The following is a 21,549-nucleotide window of genomic DNA, read 5'->3' on the forward strand; positions in this document are numbered from 1 at the left end:
TTGAGTTTGGCTGTGGGCATCTGTGATAGCATCCATAATTCTGCTAGGGCACCTGTAGTGTAAAATGCTGTATCTGAAGCACGTGGAACACTTTAACAAAATTGTATCTTAAAATCCATACCAGATCATAGCCCATGGAAATTAAGCAGGCTCTGAAGTCATCATGGTCCATAAGCCCATTCTTCTTCTGTTCATGGGAAGAAGTACACAGAACATATCAAGAAAGGTTTCACAAATCACAAGCAAGCAGTTCATCAAGATTCCCATGAAGTTAAAATTACCCCACCATCAATTGCATGATACACAGGGTGTTTGTTTGACGGACCAGTCCAACCATCAGTTGAAGGGAGGAAGAAGTAGATTACATGAAAGCAAACATCACTAGAAATAATGTCAGGAAAGGGCCAATGAAATGCAGCAAGCAGAATCAAAGAAGACAAAGTGGCAATGGGAAAGGAAAGTTTAACACTGGAGTGGCATACATTTAATTGTTTTTAACATTAGTGTTGTAACATCTGTCAAGAATTACAGTGCTTTTAAAGACTGATTTGTAATACAGTATAGGCATTATTGGCATGTTCCCCCAAAACTGAATTTTTGAGCAGAAAGTACTTATTTGCGGGACTTGGAATTATTTTATAGTTTTATTTGTTGGAGTGATGGTTTGCTTTGCATCCAGTTATTGGATTCCTTTGCCTGGGATCAGGATAAGTGGAATTAAAAGGTTGCATGTTTTACCCTGTGGTGTTTTTTTTAAGCTCCACTGGAAGGCAATTATATTAATTAAAGTAAGACTATTAACTGCCGAGATCTAACTTTTAAATGAGACATTGATGTGGAGGTTACTTGAACTGATTGCCATAGTTTATTTTAGTATTTAGTTTGTTTTCCTGTATTCTTTCCACCTTTCCTAAACTGCAGAAGCAAGCTTTATGCCATGGATGGGGTAATAATAATGTTTGTTTGTTTGTTTGTTTATACCCCAGCCACACTGGGCAGCTTCCAACAAAATATTAAAATACAGTAGTTCATCAAATATTAAAAGCTTCCCTAAACAAGGTACCTATGACCTCCAGATCTTGTTGGACTACAGCTTCTAACATCCCTGACTGTTGGCCAAGCTAGCTGGGGCTGAGTTCAACAACATCTGGAAAGACACAAATCTCTCATATTTGCTTTAACTGCACTGGTAGCCAAACTGCCAGATTGTCATGTCACGCAGGGGAACCACAGAAGAGAAGAAGGTACACAAAAAATTATTTTGGGTTATTAAATCAGACCATTGATCTATCTATCTCAGTACTATCAACACTGACTTTCAACAGTGTTTCAGATGCGACATTCCCAGCCCTATCTGAAGATGCCAGGGATTGAACCTGGACGTTCTGCATGCAAAATGATCCCCTGCCACTGAACTACAGGCCTTCCTTTACTGACCCAGAGAGCAGTGAGAGCGGTTAACGCTTTCTGCTTTACCAACGGAAATCACTTGCCTCTCCCATAACTGTTCATCCAAAAGGGCAAACCTGGATACCATATAGAGAGATGATGATAGGGGAAGAGGGGTTCCTGTGGAAGTTCCATCAGGGAAGGACTGAGGTCTCTGACCACCAGTTGCTTATCCCTATCAAATATAAGCATGTAACAAAAATGAACTCAAAACAACTCTACTCTCCAATAGTAGGGTCCAATGGCATCTAGGGAATGGGGAGTTCTGATGCTCATTGCTTTGTGTCACAAGCAATTTATTCCAAAGGGGCTCAAAAAACACAAACAACTTTCCACAAGGTAATTTCAATTGTAATGGCTGTTGTATGCGGGGGAAGAATTAGATTTCTATCCAAATTAGATAGAACTTATTTAACAATCATTAAATTATATACCAATGCCAAAATCATTGCCATAAGAAAAAGTATTTGGACAAATTACTAGCTAACAAAAGCACATTTATTGTCTGATTAAACAATGGTGTGAAAAGGTCTGTTCTCTCTGACAAACACACATGCATCCCTTCCAGCTATTACCACCTAATTTAAATGGAATAATCCCTAGAAAATCAGATCAAAGACATTAATAATTGGATCCAATATGCGCCAGCATTTAAACCATATTTATCAGGCAGGATCTTAATTTTATGGATCTTTACTGATTGTTTTTCACTGAATTAAACACAGCATTTCCTTTTATTTTTCTGCTTAAGTACATCATCCAATCAAAAGCACTTTTAGAAACAACAGAATTAATTAGCTCGAAAGCAATTTTCTTTTGCAGCTGTTTCTAAACAGGAAGAGTAATACATTCTAGGAGCTGCTTTTTTTTTTTGCCAGGCATGAATAAGCACATGCATAAGAATGTTATAGAACTATGTCCGAGAGATGTGAGCCAGCTAGCCAAACACCACTTAATAATCTAACCCAGTGGTTTTCAACCAGTTTGTCACAGCACCCTGGGGTGCCTTGAAAGATGGCCAGGGGTGTGCAAGCAACACTGGCCTCTGTTCCTCTTTCCTTCCCTCCCTCTTCTGACGCCCTCTCATGTCTCTGCCTCCCAAAGGCTTGTGTGGCTGTTTGTTGCAGCGGCCCTGGCTACAAGCTCCCCAGGCGAATGGTGCCTCTGGGGCTGGCCAAGGGGTGCTGGTTGCCAGAAGCTGAGGTGGCCTCAGAGTAAGCAAGCAAGCAGGCAAGGGAGCCCAGCCAGCCAGTCCGCCAGCCCTTCCTGTTGGGAATGGATAGAAAAGTGGGAGGCTGGGCAGGCAGGCAGATGCTGTACTGGCCTTCCTTGTGCTTGCTGTGTGCAAGGCCTGCCTGGGGCTGAAGGGGAGCCTTTCCACCATGCACGCCCGACAGTCTCCTTGCTGACACTGCTGCCTCCTAAGGTAAGGACTCACGTTGACCTTTGGCCACTCTCCGTTGGAGGCCACTCTCCTCGTCCCAGGCCCTTGTGGGGCAATGTGAGGAGGCACCTCTTTTGGGGGCAGTGGGTGGGAGTTCAGATAACAGGGGCAGTGGCAGTGGCTGCCTGGAGGACTTCCAAGAAGAGTAGCTGATGGAACACTCCACAAGAAAGGGTGTTCAAGAAAGGGTGAGAGGCTGCTAGCTATGCAGGCAAGGGGTGACATAACTGGGTTCCTGAGCCCCACAGGCATGTCACAGAAAGAATGGTGGTCGGTCAAGTGAGCCATGGACTCAAAAAGGTTAAAAACCTCTGATCTAAGCTATTAATCTGTGCAATTTCTGCTTGATTGGCCTTAGAGACAGGTGTCAACTACTTCAACCATCAATTAATCCCTAGGCATATTTCACATTATGCTTAGTGCAGCACCTAAACATGTGGTTGGTGGAAAACACAAATGAAGTCGTAGAAAAGGTAATAGGGTGCTGTCTGAAATTATGGATGAGTTCTAGAGGTGGTTGTTGGTGAGTTGTTGGAAGGTATTTAGCAGTTCAGGAAGCTGGTATGGAACACTGGAACAGGAAGTACAGGAAATCAATACAGAGAAGACGACCTTTAATTCAACTGGATTACAGACCCAGACCGAGCAGTTCAAGGATGGGAATGGATGCTTAGATTATGTCAGATAGATGACTAATATCTGGAAATACCTGCTAACTTCTGCAGCTTAAATCTAAACAGTCTATATTATTGAGGTCACTAGTATTTTGATTGGTTGGAAACTGGGAGTGAAAGTTACTTCCAGTTTCAAAGCCTGCAGAGGACTGGGGCTCTTTTTCAAATACAAATCCCAACATCCTTGTTCCCTGAACTTTTCCTCTGCCTCCCAGACTCAATTTGTATACATCTTACCAATTTATGCTTCAACATTTCAGCCTTCACTTCTTGATAAGGGAGCATAGGATCACATACACAGGGTATTCATCCACATCCCAAAATACTGAGATATAAAGTGGATTTCTTCAGTAATCCTGACTAAACCACATCATGCTTTGGAAGTATGTTGGAAGGTTTTGTGGGGTTCTGCTGCATAGACTGCCCCTGCAGCCACCACATTCTCCAGCCATGTTCTGGCCAAGATCATGTGGAAGAACACTATGTACATACAGATGTTGGTTTGCATATAGAACCCAGGCCCACCCAAAATACACCTGGAGGGAGCATGACTGGCATGAGCAGAGCAGTCCCACTCACACATTCTTTTGATGCACACAGGGGATTTGAATTAAGCTTTTTTCACAGAAATGGGGATGAGTGGAGTGGAGAAAGAAGACAGTGACTTGAGTACAAGGAGAGGAGTACTGCCAGGAAACAGGAGAGATGGGAACTATATCAAGGCTGTGTGGAGACGTCTCTGGAATGTGTATGCTTCTCTGGATGAGAAGCTCTGGTTGGCCAGGAGTAAAGGTAAAGATAAAGGGACCCCTGACCATTAGGTCCAGTCGTGACCGACTCTGGGGTTGCGGCGCTCATCTCGCTTTATTGGCCGAGGGAGCCGGCATACAGCTTCTGGGTCACGTGGCCAGGAGTAAGACATTCCAAATAGATTTGGGGTTGCCCTGAGTGGGCACATCTTGGGTAGAAAAGAAGATGTGAATGGCAGGTAGGGGCTTAGGGGAGGACTAAAGGAAGGCTTAATAAACAAACATTAAGACAGTAGCAGAGAAGCACACACATGCTTTCTGGCACACCAATTTCAGGGTAAAAAAAAGAAAGGAAATGGTCTACTGTACCCTGTCAAAGTGATTAAACGATGCTCTGAATTCATTCATTTGTTGCTGGGTGATTCCTTTGGCATCTCTTGTAAGAATCTGATTCTCAACTTCATTGATCGTTCGGGCAATGGTGGTCAGTAACAGCTCCCATCCAACACGAATATGCTGTGGCAGAGAAACCAGGATGCTTTAAAGACAGCCCAAGAGAAAACTGACTGGCAGATTGATTGAAACTATTGATAAGTAGAACTGCTACCAAATACATAAAAGAATGATAGGTCAGAGGAAACCTACTCACTTAAACCAATTTGTATTCTGGTTTTCTATTTATCTGCATTGTTCAATTAGCAACTGAATTTCAGACAATGTTTTGACAAGCTTATTTATGAACACCAGTTACTGGCTAATAAATATTGTAGAAATATTGCCGTAAACAACATTTCAGGATGAGGACTAACCTGGCAGATTCGGAAAGGCTATGATGGGTGACTGCTGGAGAGATCCACTGCTAGGAATATTTTGACTGTGAATAGACCCGCCTACTATTGTGGTCTAGCAGAAGTGACACAATCCCTAGGTTATATGATCAGAGGTGGAGTCAACAGCAGGGCCAGGGCACTACGACAGCAACACAGTGACCAAGGCTAATCATGGGGGTATATAAAGCAAGATTCAGCATTTTATAGTATAGGGAGGTACAAGGTGTCCCTCAGGTAAGCAAATCCTCAGCTACAACAAGCCTATCCCTGACTTCATTATCAGTGAAATACAAGCTAGGTATGCTCTTCCTATGTCTTATTTTCAGATGTAAGATGGAGGTTGAGGACAGGAGGGTGGTGACAAAGAGGAGGGTGGGAGTCAGAAGTGAAAACAGGCTTGTGTGTGTGTTAAGTGTATGTGTGTTTGTGGTGTGTGCACTGAGGGTGTGCTGTGGGTGTTCATGTGATGTGTATGTGTGTGCACAAGAAAGTATGGGTTACCACAATCATTTGTTTTGGCCACACCCACTTTTGCTTTGGCCACACACCCCACAAACACGTGGAGGACTGGCCAAGGGACAATGTAGCCATCAAACCCTTGTCTAGAAGGAATGGGGCACCATCCCTGCATTTTTCCAGATCATGGGCAATGCTAGGGACTACTTTTCACAACTTCATTTGGTAAGGAAGCTATGCCTCAGGTTTGGATGTAGCAAATGCCATTCCTTCCATCGCAACTTTTGATATTCAGTCTTGCAGTGTGCCTGAGGTTTTCTAGAAGATGGGAGATGGAACCCAGCTTGGTGCTCATCTACATGATGAAGAAGACTCTCTGGAAGCAAGTATAGCAGTACTCTAGTATCTGCACTGGTTTCCTGTGGCTTTTAGGGAACAATTTAAGAGAACTGAGCGTCCTCCAAATGACCCAAATGACTGCTAAGGGGAGAAAGAGAAGTATTCTTAATGGCTGCCTATTTCTCAGCTCTGCTACTGCCTTCCTCTGGGAGTCTGACAAAACAGTAGCATCTTTTGAAGGCAGCTAAACCCATTCTATTTTGCAAGCATTTAGTGGAGATAAATAGAGGGATATTTTAGTTGTTATTTTTCTACAAGACACAATCTTTTACGATCCCATTTCATAAATCCTGTTTTATTGTTGTTGTTTCCCGACGTGAGCCCTGAGGGATATTGGGTGAGATATAAATCAAATAAACAAATGATTTGTTGGGCTGTCTTTCTATTGTGAAATGCAAGAGCAAGTTCATGGTTCATTTTTTAAAATGCCACCCATTTAAAGAGTGAAGGGGTGAATGCATTCCATTGCTATTTTTCCTGTGCAATTATCTACATTTAAGATCAGAAGCTGCCAAGGTACACAGCAACTTAATCTTCTTAAGCGGCTTGCAATAGGACAGATGTCTTATAGCAGAATTTTTAAAATGTAAGCGGCTTTCTATAGCAGAAAGCATTCCATAGCTGAACCAGCTTTAGAACTGAGGCAGCAAAAAAGCTACATGTTAAAGCTATGAGAGGCATTTGCCATGAACTGACAAGATGGGCTTAGGCTAGGCACACTTCAGTCTCAGGTGTGCAGGATGGTGACAGAGTTGAGCATTTAAATGTAGATCTGCCTCAATTACCAAAAGAGCGGCAGGTCCCTGTTTTTAACAGGGACATGAGTTTGAGAAAAAGGACTGGGGAATAGTAAAGAGGCTGAGAGTTCTTCTCTGGGAGCCCACTCTGGGCTTAGTATGCTGTGTGAACCAAGCCACTATCTGTGAAGCTCATTAAACAGTCTAAAACATTATATAAACACTAAGTATTGTTCTATTGCAATGCACATTTTCCTGTTCTAGAACTGCATGAAAACATCCTTGATTTCTCATTTGAATTCACACAAGAATGCACCATAAATTTGTGACTATCACCGTGAAAATCATGCAAACAGCAGTGATGCTGCAGATAGGATACATAACTAAAGAATGTGCTATGTAACAAAATGGCATAGAAAGGACTCAGCGGCTACCTCCATTGTATAATTGGTGTGCTTATTATCGAACACCAGGGCTTCTTGAATCAGTTGATGGTCTCCTTCTAGTTTGTCAATATTAAGTTTGTAATTTATGATATTGTGCTCAAACTGCTTTAATTGGTTCATCTGGTCCTCTAATGGCCCTGCTATGTCAACAGAGCTCCGGGCAATTTCCTGCCAAAGGAGGGAGAGAGAGAGAGAGGAAAAAATGTTAGTTTGCAAAATATATTTCTTCATGGTAAATACATTTTAAAGCAGCAGTAAACTTAATTTACAAAAATCACAAAGGGAGGTAGGAACACTCATATTTGTGCATTGGCATTGATAGGTATCTGTATATAATAATCAGACGTGTGGGGAAATGTTGGTCCTCCAGGTGTCATTGGGCCATAGGCCATGCTAGGTGGGCTGATGGGAGTTGGAGTCCAACAACTTCTGGAGAGCCACAGGTGCCCCACCCTTGATGGCGACACTTGTGGTTGTTACAGAAGATGGGTTACTGCCTAGTTCCTATTAGCTGAAAACCATACTGTCCAACTCAAAGAGTGGAAAGGTGTGCCTGCAGGAAGGATTTGACACTGTGGTCATGGTCCTGCTCACCCACCCTAGTAGCAATCAGCATGGAGATCACCCACAGATCTGGAACACAGAACACTTGCAAAACCCTTCATCTGGAAACACCCCAAATTGTGCATGCTCTTACTTAGAAAGCAATTCCAAAACATTTCTCCGCTTGCACAACCTTCTTTGATGGTATGAAAGTCTTCACTTTTTTTTTTACTGTGAGGATGAGTCGTAACACTGTTATGACCTCAAGGGGCATGTAAAACATATACAGACCTTTCTGCTTCTGTTTCCGCCCCACATCTTCTCTTATGTACTTTGTCTCTATTCTGCATGTCACATCCCTCTTGGTCTCCTTCTTTCAAACCTGTCTCCATGGTCACATCCACACCATGCATTTAAAGGACTCTTAAACCATTTAAACAGGCATGGTTTCCTTCAAAGATTCTGAGAAGGGTGATTGTAACTGTAGCGCTACAAGGGGTTGCCTAACAACTCTCAGGACCCTGAACAAACTACAGTTCCCAGAATTCTTTGGGGGAAGCCACAACTATGTTTGGAACTGTACCCCCACCATTCAGTTGGGCTATGTACCTTTCCTTATGGAGGCACTCCTCAGTAGCAAAATTGCTCTGCATCAACCACATTAGTCTCTCCTTCCCTGGACCTCCAATACAGCAAGATTCTCCCCATAATGCCATTGTCAAATTCCCAGTTTTCTTGCTTTGCCCCTCTGACTTACACTGCTGGACTCACCCACCCCTGACAAGGAGTATCCCATTTTTTGGTTGTGTATTTTCTGGCACTTAAAAAAAGATAGTAAGATTATAACTGATAGCGAGAAAAAGTAACTGTTTGTTAGTTTAGCACCTGTGGAGTGATGGAACCTTTGACATTCTGCATACACCTCTAAGGAAACAGTAAAAGCTGCACATTTCAGTCAGAATTACCTCCATCTTGGTTTGGATCCAGGGTCCAATGACATTGGCCTGAGCAGCAAACTGGCGACGCAGGCGTTCATTTGCATGCTGGCGGGCCAGCTCCTCTTGCAGTGATTGATCCCTTACTGGGACAAGCTGTTTTACCTGCCAATATGCAAAATTGAGTTGGCATGTATGAAGTCAGATGCTGAAACATAAGAGGACTGGGGGCAGGAGGCTACAAATGCATGTAGCCGATGGTATTGAAATCACTGACCTTGCTAAAACCATATCAATGTCAACCCTGAAATCCTCTTGGTGCTAGTTTTAAGAAAGAACAGCCCTTTCCACTCTTTCTTTCTTTTTTTAATGTCATACAGAGAAAAAGGGAAATGGGATTTCTGGAATCTGCTGCCTAAACTGACAGCTTCACCTTGTCTTATCACTTTCACTCCTTCCACTGAATGCTTTGCACCAACTGCAGCCATAGTAGTTGTGGTGGCAGCAGCCTATTGTTGAGGACCATTTAGCACAGTCGTTTTTTTTATTAAATAAATGCTTCTACCATCTGTTATCCAAGTCCAGAAGTCTGGCTTTCACATTTTGCTTCAGTAGCCCAAATGTAATATTTTACTTCAAGGAAAAAAATTCTACTGTGAGCATATTGCAATTACCATGTGAAATGCAGGTGCAAACAAATATTGGCTTGTATCTACGATATTTTTGGTGACAGCAGTACAACCTCTCTCACTATCACTGCTGTTTTGTGAATTCTTACTTTTAATTCCCCCCCCCCTTTTTAAATTTCCTTAGTGTGTTATTCTCTCAGTATTAGGGGTTTTTTAAGTTTTGAAAAGCAGCAAGAGCAGTCTTTGCTCCGATACTTCCCTGCCATTTCAAGCCCTTTTCTTGAAATTTTTTAAAACCAATATCAGAAACACTAATCATAATCTGGCTGTGTGTCTCACTGCTGTCCCTCCTTACCTGCAAAGCCATCCCCACAACAGACACCCATAATTATTTAAAAGAGCAAACAGCTTCATACATAACTATAATACTGTTATGTACTAGTTGAATAGGATCCAAACTGCAGCAGTCTGATTGGTCCTAGAACAATAGGATCCAAAAGGCAGCAGTCTGATTGGTCCTAGAACAATAGGATTCAGAATGCAGCAGTCTGATTGGTCCTAGAACAATGCAGCAGTATGATTGGTTGGCAGGAACCCCCCAATCATGCTCCAGATAGAAGTGAATCCACAACCTGATTGGCTTACCGTAGAATTCCGGAATTAGCCAATCATGTGCAGCCCATTGTGTAAATAATGTATATAAAGCAGATACTTTGAGGGGACTTTCATTCATTCCTCCTCACCACCACTATGAGCTGAATAAAGAGCATGAAATCACTTTGCAACTCTGAGTATATTTCAAACACCCACTCCAATCCTTTTTACTTGCTTCAGACCAACACTAAAAGTACAACATTCAATTTTCAGGGTGGGATATTACCCCACCTGTATGGAACATTTTCACTACACTTCCATTAACTATAAACTAAATTATTTTTCTGCTTACAGTACCTTATCCCATTTGGTACGGATCTCATCCAGAGTGACAGTGGAGTAAGGGTTGTTAGGACTTATCCTGAGGCTGTAACTGTTAATCACTTTTTCCACTTCATTATGGATTGATACAATAGCTTGCCTTTCACCATCTGCCTCAGGCAAAGTGGCCTTAAACTGTTCGTGGGCAGTGATCAAACTCTGAAATCAGAAACAGAGGAGTAAATGAAAGGATAGATACAGTTGCATTGCCAGCTATATGGCCCTGTGTCATATTCCCTCTCCCATCTCAGGATGTATGCAAATATAAGCAAGGTTGCATAGCTGATAAATTCCACAGACTCAATGTAAAGCCACCACTTCATCATTATTGGTAAAACAGACAAGAGGAGGCCCAGAGCTGAACACTGAGGGGTTAACTACATATTACACAGAAATGCATGTAACAGAGTCCTGATTTCCCCCTTGTAAGAGGAAAAGCAGCTTGGAGGAGATTCTGGGTAGAGTTGTTTAAAACACATGTTCTGAACCTTCCAAGGCAAAAATAATTATTAGGAAACTACTTGACAACAAAACAGCAGGCAGAGAAAGTGTTAAGAATCCCTGAAACTGGGGGCACTTGTGTGAATAGGGTTGTCATATTTCAAACAGTGAAAATCCATACAGAAAAGTTGAGCTTTTCTTAGTTTTGCCCAAATATGGCAAATTAGCATGTTGTTGAGCTATTTTTAAAGAAAACCACCAAAGACATTACGATACATCTGAATTTTCCCATATTCCGGCTATGTCTGGGAAACACATACATAACATTTAATTAGCACATCAGTACACTGGTGCATGAAAACTACTGTATGGGCATGAATGTAAGGGAGTTACAGTACTTGTGGCCATGATTGATTGTTCTAAGTTGTTCATCTCAAACTAAGAAGTTCTGCAGAAAATATTTTCAAGGGAAAGTTAACTAACTTACCCAGAACTCTCAGAAAGACAGCCCTAGCAATTAGTAAAAAATAATTAAAAAAAATCATATATCCATTACTGGTAATGGGGGTGGCCTTGTCAGGAAGCTGCCACACCCCACACCCCAGGAGAGGGCCCACTGAACCCCAAGAGCCTCTTCCTCCTTGCATGCTGCTTGTGAGCATGCAAGCGGTGGCAAGAATGAGGAGATGGAACAGTGTCCCACACTGTCCCTCTGAGCATTTGTGTGGATTAGGCCACAGGGAGGGAGTCAAAAAATGTACAGTGGATGCAGTTTAATTCAGAGAGGGAGGCCAGCTGAGGCCCAAAAATCTGGAACTGGTGTTAGACGGAGTTCTCTCCCAAACGCTGAAAGGCCAGCCAAATAGCACACTTAGCTGATGATTAGGTCTGTGCTGATCTCACAGTCTGTGCTGGCTCCATGCACAGAAGAAAAGAGGACGTCCTGTACTAAGCATTATATTGAGGCTTGCCTGATGGCAGAAGCGCTGCATTTACAAATTTGGAAATGGTCCCTCCACTCAGTTACAATGACCTCCCCCTGGGCAGAGAAGGATGAGGATATATCTGTGCAACATGGGAAATAATGAAATGAGCAGGACTGAATTCAAATCTCCCTGATCCAAGTCTGGCAGTCTAGTCATTCCAAAATAGTATCTCTTGCCTATCTGCACCCCATCACCACCATAAGATCCTGAGGATGCACGTGTCAGGATGAATGTGCCTAGTCTTTGCACATTTATAAAATTCATAACTCAGGATTTTTCTTCTTCTTCTAACACACAGATAAGGACAAGCAATATTTGAAGCATCTCTTAATAGGGCTGCAATAGTATAGGCACTTTCTTCACAGTGAAAAGGGAACATCTTCACTTCTCTAGGCTCACAATGAAAAATAAGAATATTATTATTACCTGGATCTCCTCTATGCTATGAACAATAAACATGTCTTGCAAGTCTTCCATTGCACCTTCCATCCAGTTGTTGAAGGGCGCAGCTCTTTTAGCAAACTCCAGGTGAAGCTGGTCAATTGTTTCCAACAATTTCTCTGTCCTCTGTAAAGTAAACATACAGAAACGGGCAAAATGAGAAGTGTACACTCACTTTGGCTTACAGTTTGGATAGGCTCTGCAACCTTTTAAAAACACTACCAAAGTTAAAGGAAGTTCCGAGGGTACACAGGTAAAGGAAAGCAAAAGGGATTCCTGGGTGGCGTAGTGGTTAAGAGTGGTGGACTCGTAATCTGGTGAACCGGGTTCAATTCCCTGCTCCTCCACATGCAGCTGCTGGGTGACCTTGGGCCAGTCACACTTCTCTGAAGTCTCTCAGCCCCACTCACCTCACAGAGTGTTTCTTGTGGGGGAGGAAGGGAAAAGGAGATTGTTAGCCGCTTTGAGACTCCTTTGGGTAGTGATAAAGCGGGATATCAAATCCAAACTCTTCTCTTCTTCTCTTCTGGGGACAGGCACTTGGGAGGTCATTGCTGACTGTGTCACCACCAGTGCTACTGGATTTGGCTGCTGTGTGTGCTGTGATTCAGAGGTTTGCACTGGAAGCATGTTCACATCATTCTGAGTTCACTGACTCCTTCCACGTATCAGCATTGCCACTTGCCCTTCTCCTCACTGGCTACGTTTCCAGAGATGCTGGAGGCATGTCTCTTTCTTTTTAAGGTTTTCTTTTCGTTTGTGTGTTGTGTGCTTTCTCCTCCATTCCTATGCTGAGTAGGCATGGATGTGGCAGCCATTCCCCCACTCCCCCAGCACAAGGGGCATATAGGATTGGGAAGAGCCATAGTTCAGCGGCAGAATACATGTTCTGCTTTGCATGCAAACGGATCCAGGTTCAATCCCCAGCATCTCCTGGCCGGACTGGAAATGGCCCTCTTCTGAAAACCCAGAGAACCACTGTGAGTCATCACAGAGAATACAGAGCAAGATGCACCAATTGTCTGACTCGATATATTGAATCACTGAATTTTAGTGTTGGAAGGTACCATGCGGGTCATCTACTCCAACCCCCTGCAATATGGGGATCTTTTGCCCAACATGGGGCTCGAACCTACAATCCGGATGTTAATGTTCTCAGGCTCGATCAACTGAGTGGTGACAGCTGCCTGCATTCCTGTACTAATATGCAGTTGATTTTTTAGGTGTGTTGATTCCATGTTTTCATTGTACTCTGAAAATGATCATTAGCAGCTTTGTGATCCAGAAATGGTGGGGGAAAGGATACAGATTAGTTAAACTAACTCAGTCGTGAATTGTAAAAAGAAATTCGCACCATGCCATGCACCAGCTTTCCAAAGGGTGGTGCTAGAAGCATCCCCTCAACTCTAACATCCACTTGCGTAATTTCTTTTGACGGTAATGCGGAGACAAGTCTTTTATAAGCAAGTCAGCCTCCCCCCCCCCACACACATACATAACCAAAGAAGAAGACGAAGTTAAGGGTAATGCATCACCATAGAAAATGTTCATTCCGCATCACTCAGTAGTCTACCACAATCTGTTAAAAACCCTCAGCCAGCCTGAGAAATCCGAGCTGCTCCTTGATGTCAGGTTTACCTCCAATGCTTCTCTCCTCTTCTGAGTGAGTGTTCCCAGCCTGTCCCACTGATCACATATCTTCTGGCAACGATCATTGACACTTGCAGCATCATGGTAATCCAGTTCACTAAAAGAAAAGGACCGCCGTCATTAAGAACCAACAAAAGTAGGGAATGTGGTGGTGGTGACATGTTACATTTACTTTTCTGGTTTTTCACAGCAGGGAAAACTGGATCAAATGGCGGGGGGGGGGGACCTGGCATGGGCTGACACTGTGATGATGACATTAATGTCCAGCGGATGTTGCAAAAAACTTGTGAGCATGAGCAGCACCAGTTCCACCATCATCTCCCATCTAGAATAGTGCTTTTGAAACCTGTTTGCCTTGGAGGTCTGTCGTTTGAGAAAGTGGGGGAAGAGTCTAAAGCCCCTGGAGCTCATGGAACGAGTTTCATGGTTCCTTGGATCCTACCCGATTTCTGAAGTTTGAGACAAGACTTTATCTAGACCAGTTTTCTGCCAGATTAGCTGAGCGATTCTAGTGAGAGCCAATACATGCACTTTATCCTCATGCTAGTTGACTTTTATGACTGGCTCATCATATGCTGCATTTAGCTTTTGGCTGCTACCAGCATGCTCTCTGCATGCCATTATCTAACACAGACATTGTTATGGTGTGAGTACATCCATACCAATTTGAAATTTAATCTAACAGGAGAACACCCTTTAAAATCCAGACAAGGAAAGGGGTGTTTGATTTCCTACACCTGAAAGGGGGAATTCTTACACTATATTACAGTGAGCTTTAAGTCAGGGCAAAGAGTTTCATATGAATAAACAATAAAAACAAGAACTGGCTGGACTTCTGCTTGTGCAATGGAACTTCACCTTCCTCTCCTACCTCTGTCAGAACCCCAAAAACCTTCTCTGGGAGGTTCCTCAGCCATATTTTGAGGGTGCACGGAGGGCTGCAGAAGGGTGTGCGTGTAAAGTCAACTGCATGAGCAGAAGTCTATTCTGCTCACACACAGATAGCATTGGATACAACCCACTGTGCCTTGCCATGATTGGCCTCTTAAAGGGACAGAGCTTGATAAAATAGGTCACTGATTCCCAGTAGTGTTAATCAAATGAAAGAAGCCACTATTTCATCTGTGTTACACACACTAATGGAAGACACTACTGGTAGAGGTCAAAGCAAACACTTACCTTCTCTATATGAGAACGTTGGACCAGTATAATTTTATTTCTATGTGAGTGGAAAGAGATGTCCTAGCAGTATTCAGAATATGATAAATGTGTAAGCAAGTACTATATGAGATAAATTCCAAAGGGAGCATATGAAAACCCTTATAACAAATAAGCAGTGCTTAGGACTATGAGTCAATTGGCTATTTGTATTCAATGTATTAGTATTCAATTGGTTTAGGTTATAAATGGGGAATCCACTGCTTCATCCCTTCACGATTTTGAATGGCTTTGCAACTGAAGTGTTGTCACTCACACACTGTATACTATTTCTGGGACTACACACTCTGGCAGTCAATAGTGGTTGTGAGTTGAAGTAGTCTTGCTCACATACACATGCATGCAGGATGTAGCCAGACATCGGTCAACAAGCTTTTAAGAACTTTAACCTTTATGCTCTTAGCAGCTCTCAGCTGCTAAGAGAAAATGGTTGAGCTGACACTGAACTGTAACCAGTGTAGCTCAAGGTCACACACTCCAATTGTTCTCCAAAAATAGCAACCTTGCACTGCCAAGAGATGAAGACCAGAAAATATGGAGCCATGCCGACCCAGAAAGCAGAAAGGGAATAATTATCTCTCTGAAGGCCTGATTCAGTAACTAGCAGAGCTAATTGAAAAGCTATAATCAACATCATGTCTCAAGTTTCTTAGACAACCCATCTTTCTAAGAACCATTTCCAGAGAGGAAGACTTACTTTTTTATATCTCTAATCTGCTATTCTGTGAAAACTGTTTTGGGAAATGATAAAAAGGCTAGTTTAAGTGGAACTAAATTCTTGTAGCAATGACTGATTTGCCACTGATATTTAGCACTGATATTTAGTACATGGGGAAAGAAGAGCTAGTTCAGGTTGCAATATCCTATTCACTTACTTTAAATTAAGACCCACTGAAATCAGCAGCAATGATTAATTCTGATGAATTGTGCTATTCTTCCCAAGTACTATTTGTCTATATGCAGATGAAATGAATAAATGATTGAATGGTAACAGGAACCATGGAACAATTCAAAACAACTGTAATGGGTCCATTTCCTTTGAAAAGCATTCAGAATCTTCAATTAGTGCAAAATGCTAGAGCCAGGAGCTTGATGTTTTGAATTCATCGTGATGGTTCTACTTGATTTGCACTGGCTGCCAATTAGTTTCCAGGCTCAATTCAAGGTGTTGGTCTTAAGCTTTAAAGCCCTTACTCGTTTAGGACCTGGGTGTGTTTGGATCTGTCTTTTCCTATATTTTTCTCCCCACACCATCTTATCTTGGGCCATGCCCCAAATCCTCTGACCTCAGGATGTGAAGCTGATGTCTGCTGTGGATCGGACCTTGTGCCATGAAGTTCACCAGCCCTATCACTAGACTGCTTCAGGCAGTTGATGAAAGGCCTTTGGCTAACTCTGCCATTTTTTCTGAATCGGTTCTATATTACTTATTGTGCTGCTAGAACTGGTTAAAGCTGATTGGATATTGTTAATTTATACATTTATATATGAATTGGGATGTTTTAGGGATTGTGGTCACTTTACATTGTGTTTATTACCACCTGCAGGTCTTCAGTTTCCTTGGAGAAATAGTTAATGCAGACATTTTTAAAATAAAAAAGCGAATTCAACCTTTCTAAGTCCCACTGACCTTTGAAATCAGAATATGTTAAAAATGTTTCTTGTTGAAATCAATGGGGCATAACACAAGTGTAACAAGCGATGTAAAAGAGCAAATGAACACAAGAATAAAAATATGCACAGCTTGTATTAATGATCAACAAGACAAAAAAAAATACATGTCCTAATCAGAGAACTCCATTATTCATGTACATAGGTTTACAGATTGACAACTGTAGGTGGTATTCAACTTAGATTTGCTCACAACAGACCACTTTAAATTAATGAACCTCCTATAGTCATGGTCATTATTTTAAATAGGTGTACTCTGAGTAAAATTAAGTTGAATACTTCTCCGTGCTTTTCTGGTGACCTTATTTATTTACAACTCCCTATATCACATCACAAGTGGCATTTTATATTTGTGCAAGCTTGACTATGACATAGGAGAGAGAAATTTGGGAGTGCCAGGGCGATGGTATTAAAAAGGGCATTGATTATGTCTACAAACCTATTTGACAGCAAGGGATCTCTTTGCAAACAAGACATTATTTTTAAATTTGTATATCTATATTTAACATTGCTACACACACATAAAGGAACAAACCTCTTTCAAACTTCTGTATGGCTCTTTCTCCCTTTGGCATCCCTCAAGCAAAACATGTAAAATCAGAAATGACATTTCACATGTCAGAGTTACTGATGAGGAAGAGGACAGAAAAGAAGGTTTGTTATTAGCCTTTACCCTGCAAAGGCTCTTTTATTTTTAGTTTGGGAAGAAATAAGAAAGGTTTTCAACGAGAAGGCCAAGATAATAACACTTACAAAGCTATCTGTGGAATTCTTACATTGTACCTATGACACTATTGAATTTATTGGAAAGAGTTTATCGGGTAAATGTCAGCAGCTGCGTGCCTCTAAATGGAACATACTTCAGCTCTTGGGCTATGGCAGCGATCTGTTCCACTCTGTCCTGGTGAGCAGCCAAGTCACTCTCAAAAGCCTCATGTTTCCTCAACAAAGCACGGATCTCTGTCAGAGTCGCAGCTTCATAATCCTTTTGCTGCAGAATCTGCTCTTTGCCTGGCAGGAGGAAAGAAAATCCAAAACCATTTATGTTTCTCATTAGGAAAGCTGATTGCTAATGGCTCAAGTACACAGAGAAGCAGACCTTTGAAATCTGCTCTTCTTTGAACTTTGCAATGCAGTTTTCCAACCAAATAAAGTGTAAAGAATGTATACATTAGGGGGAAGCTTGCATAAAAATGCATATATTGGTGAAAACAGCGTTAAAAATACATTATATAGGGAAGGTCAGTTTGTAAAAATGTGTAATTTAGGGGAAATTGTACATAAATCTTCATGAGAGCCGTTTCCTTAAAAAATAAATAAATCACAGGCAGAAATGTGGAAAACCTAAAAGAAGGAGAAATGAGAAACTTAAGAGAAACTCAAACTGATAGATTTCTCCATCTCTATATGTCTTGTGAATGATCCAACTGAACACATCTTACCAGTCATGTTTGAATAGGTGCTTGATAAACCTTCTGTTTCTCTGGCTTCTACAAAAATCAGGAGGAGTATCAAACCAAATATATGCCTAGCAGGCTGCACCCCCACACACACCCTTGACAGGTCAAAGTTTTCACAGGCCAGACACACATGGAAATGTTGCCTCGCCAGCACCTTTTAACATCTTCCATCCTTAGTTTGGTAGTATCAACTTGCATAAGTGGGTAGTTTCTGCAGACTTGTAAAATAGCTCTTGCTCTCTACAACCGCTTTGAACATGCAATATACAGAAAAACTGGGGGCTTTGGATAATGCCACTGTCTGTCTAGGGAAAGGTGGGAACAGGTAAAAATGCCTGAATTTTAGGGCATGCTATTCTTGGACAGGAACATTCACAGTAGGAAATTTTCCTGTCCTCTCCCCCACATCATACGGAAAAGCCTCTCCAAAGGGTTAGCTGAACACCAGGAACCTGTTGAGTGAGGAGGAAATCAGGCAAAACCAGGAGGAGGAGATCTGTCCAATTCTGGGTGTTTCTTAACTCCCCAGGTTGCAGGTATTCCACACAGGATAAAAATGAGAATAATAGCATAACATTTTTTTAAATCTGGGATTTCTTCTTGTTGCACTTACAAATTATATTTAATTGAAAGGTTTCTTTCAGTGCCTATGGACACCATATAAATCTCTGGCCCATTTAGCCATGTTTTTGACCCCTCCTACCAAAAGAAGTTTTAAAACGTTGTAAAACTTATTCCTTCTCAGCAGGGCAATATAAGAACATAAAGAGAGGCCAGTGTGGTGTAGTGGTTAGAGTGTTGGACTAGGACCTGGAAGACCAGGGTTCTAATCTGCACTTGGCCATAAAACTCACTGGGTGTCCTTGGGCCAGTCAGTCACTCACAGCCTAACCTACCTCACAGGGTTGTTGTGTGGCTTTATTGAGAGAGAAGGGAGAAAACCATGCATGCCACCTTGAGCTCCTTGGAGAAAAAGGTGGTATATAAATGCAATGAAGAAACAAACAAACGAGAAGAAGAAGAAGAAGAAGAAGAAGAAGAAGAAGAAGAAGAAGAGAAGGAGGAGGAGGAGGAGGAGGAGGTGGTGGTGGTGGAGGAGTTTGGATTTGATATCCTGCTTTATCACTACCCTAAGGAGTCTCAAAGCAGCTAACATTCCCCTTTCCCTTCTTCCACCACAACAAACACTCTGTGAGGTGAGTGGGGCTGAGAGACTTAAAAGAAGTGTGACTAGCCTAGGGTCACCCAGCAGCTGCATGTGGAGGAGCAGGGACACGAACCCAGTTCACCAGATTACGAGACTACCGCTCTTAACCACTACACTGCACTGGCTCTCAGCAGGCGGCCTACTTTAGACCAGCAATCCATCTAGTCCAGCATCCTTTCTCTCATAGTGGGCAAGCAGTTGCTTCTACAAAACCCACCAACCAGAGCCTGAAGGCAGCCACCCCCTCCCTTCTCTAGGAAATGGTATTCAGAAGCATAAAGCTTTCAAAACCAGAAATTCCATACAGCCATCATAACAAGAGGATGTGAAACTGGGTGGATATTGTAGCTAACAACAGGCTTCAAGCTTACCATAAGCCCAGGTTTCATGCGAAGAAGCCTTTTGCCTAAATTTGGCAGCCAAATGTTCAAGTCGCTCAAGCCTTCGAATTTCATTCAGCAACCATTCCTCGTAGCCCTTCTCTGCCTGCTCAAGTCTTTGCCAAGCGCTAGCAATGTCCTAGGAGAGGAATGCAAACAGAACACCTTTAATGGTTTAAATTGTGTGTCTCAAGATTTCCGGGTCTTCTGTGCATATAATCAGCATCTCCCTTGACTCTACTATAATTCCCGGTGTAAAAATTTGGATTGCAAGATGCTTGGGTCAATAACCTATCTTTTTTGCTATCTTAACTCTGTAAAGCACCATGCATATGCTTTTTCCAGGCTTAATGAACCATTCTAGAACCAACAAGGAAGATTCACAGGCCCCTTTACTTACTGAAACCATCTTCCCTTCTGATGGCATGAAAGCTGGCCTATTGCTGATCCTCAGTTTTGTCTGCAATGTATTGAAATTGATCTCCAGCTGACATTTTTCTTGGACTTTGGGAGGCTTGTGTTTACGGCGATAATCTCTGAAATCCTCTAACTTCTTCTGCATAGCCGCCATACTATTCTCTGGGGTCCTGTTTTCCAGCCAAGGAGTTGTGCGACGAATCCATTCTAAAAGCTGTTTTGCAGGTACATAAAATTACAAACAAACAATAAAAAAGATAATTAGAAGTGGCTTCTTCTTCTTCTTTGCATGCTATAGAGAAACATACTGTACTCCCATAGCTTCTGAAATTAGTTCTATTGGAACCCAACAGACAAAGAAGAGTGATTTCTTGATGCATGAAACACAAGAAAATATTGTTAGCAGGGCGGGGGCTACCTTTAGCTGCAGTTGAGCCAATCTTGGCTTCCACCTATTGTCTGCATGGAGAGGAACAAACCCAATGCCAGGTTCATGCAATACAACAAGTCAAGAGTCTAGCTCATTTCTGGCTTGTTTCCTCCAATGTATGGAACAGTTGGGAGCAGGAGAAGAGCAAAGCACTTGTGCGTTTATCCATAGATTACTTGAAACCAGGCTTCCTCAACCTCAGCCCTCCAGATGTTTTGAGACTACAATTCCCATCATTCCTGACCACTGGTCCTTCTAGCTAGGGATAATGGGAGTTGTAGGCCAAAAACATCTGGAGGCCTGAGGTTGAGGAAGCCTGCTTTAAACTATGTTTTATCATGCTGTCATAATCCTATTGAGGTGTCTCAGAGGGACCGGTTGGCTCATGAGGAAGAATGGGAGAAACTCAGGCAGTTCCTAGCAAAATGTGGGTGAGTGGAACTGGGATCCCAGAGAGGAGACCAGTACTCTAGGGACTGGAGAGCTGGATTCAGAGGAAGGACCAAGCAGGTTGGCAGAGCAGTATTCTGCTCCTGTGACACAGGACACGCCTAGGGACACCTCCTGCTGTGGAACCACCCAGCGCCATCTCCTGCCAGTGTGAAGCCTTCTCTGAAGCAGGTAAAGGTAACGGAAAGTAATTTGTATGCTGGCCCAGCACCAACCTCGCCTCCAACTCCAGGGACACAGAGACGCCAGTGTGAACAAACATCGCAAGCCCAACACACTTGAAACAGTGCCCATTTGCTTGCCCAGTCCCAGGACTTGCTAAGTGAAGTGCTATGGCCACCCTGTCCTTCAAAAGGATGGTGAAAGAGATAGGTCACTTACTGGATCAGCATTTGAGCTTATAAGCTACGAATCTATACCTTCTATGAATCTGATATACCTTGTAAGCTGCAGCTTGCCTTTGTACTGCTCTGAATTATGGGTATTAAAAACCAGCAGAAACCAAACTGAGAATTCGAGTTCTTCATCCAGC

The 21,549-nt window shown here is 42.4% G+C and overlaps 1 protein-coding gene across 1 annotated transcript in view; it reads right to left on the minus strand.

Moving 5' to 3' along the window:
• The window catches only part of ACTN2 (actinin alpha 2), a 50,109-nt gene that overhangs the window by 2,941 nt on the left and 25,619 nt on the right, over positions 1–21,549 (minus strand). Inside the window, exons 10-19 of the mRNA XM_081906814.1 lie at positions 20,121–20,351; positions 19,712–19,859; positions 17,534–17,684; positions 13,773–13,881; positions 12,120–12,260; positions 10,243–10,425; positions 8,693–8,827; positions 7,173–7,352; positions 4,686–4,832; positions 122–187 (exon numbers count right to left, since the gene is read on the minus strand). Coding sequence (XP_081762940.1) covers positions 122–187; positions 4,686–4,832; positions 7,173–7,352; positions 8,693–8,827; positions 10,243–10,425; positions 12,120–12,260; positions 13,773–13,881; positions 17,534–17,684; positions 19,712–19,859; positions 20,121–20,351 — 1,491 coding nt within the window. The remainder of the gene's footprint in view (positions 1–121; positions 188–4,685; positions 4,833–7,172; positions 7,353–8,692; positions 8,828–10,242; positions 10,426–12,119; positions 12,261–13,772; positions 13,882–17,533; positions 17,685–19,711; positions 19,860–20,120; positions 20,352–21,549) is intronic.

The sequence above is a fragment of the Podarcis melisellensis genome, assembly GCF_964234715.1.
Source record: "Podarcis melisellensis genome assembly, chromosome: 3".
NCBI classification, from domain to species: domain Eukaryota; kingdom Metazoa; phylum Chordata; class Lepidosauria; order Squamata; family Lacertidae; genus Podarcis; species Podarcis melisellensis.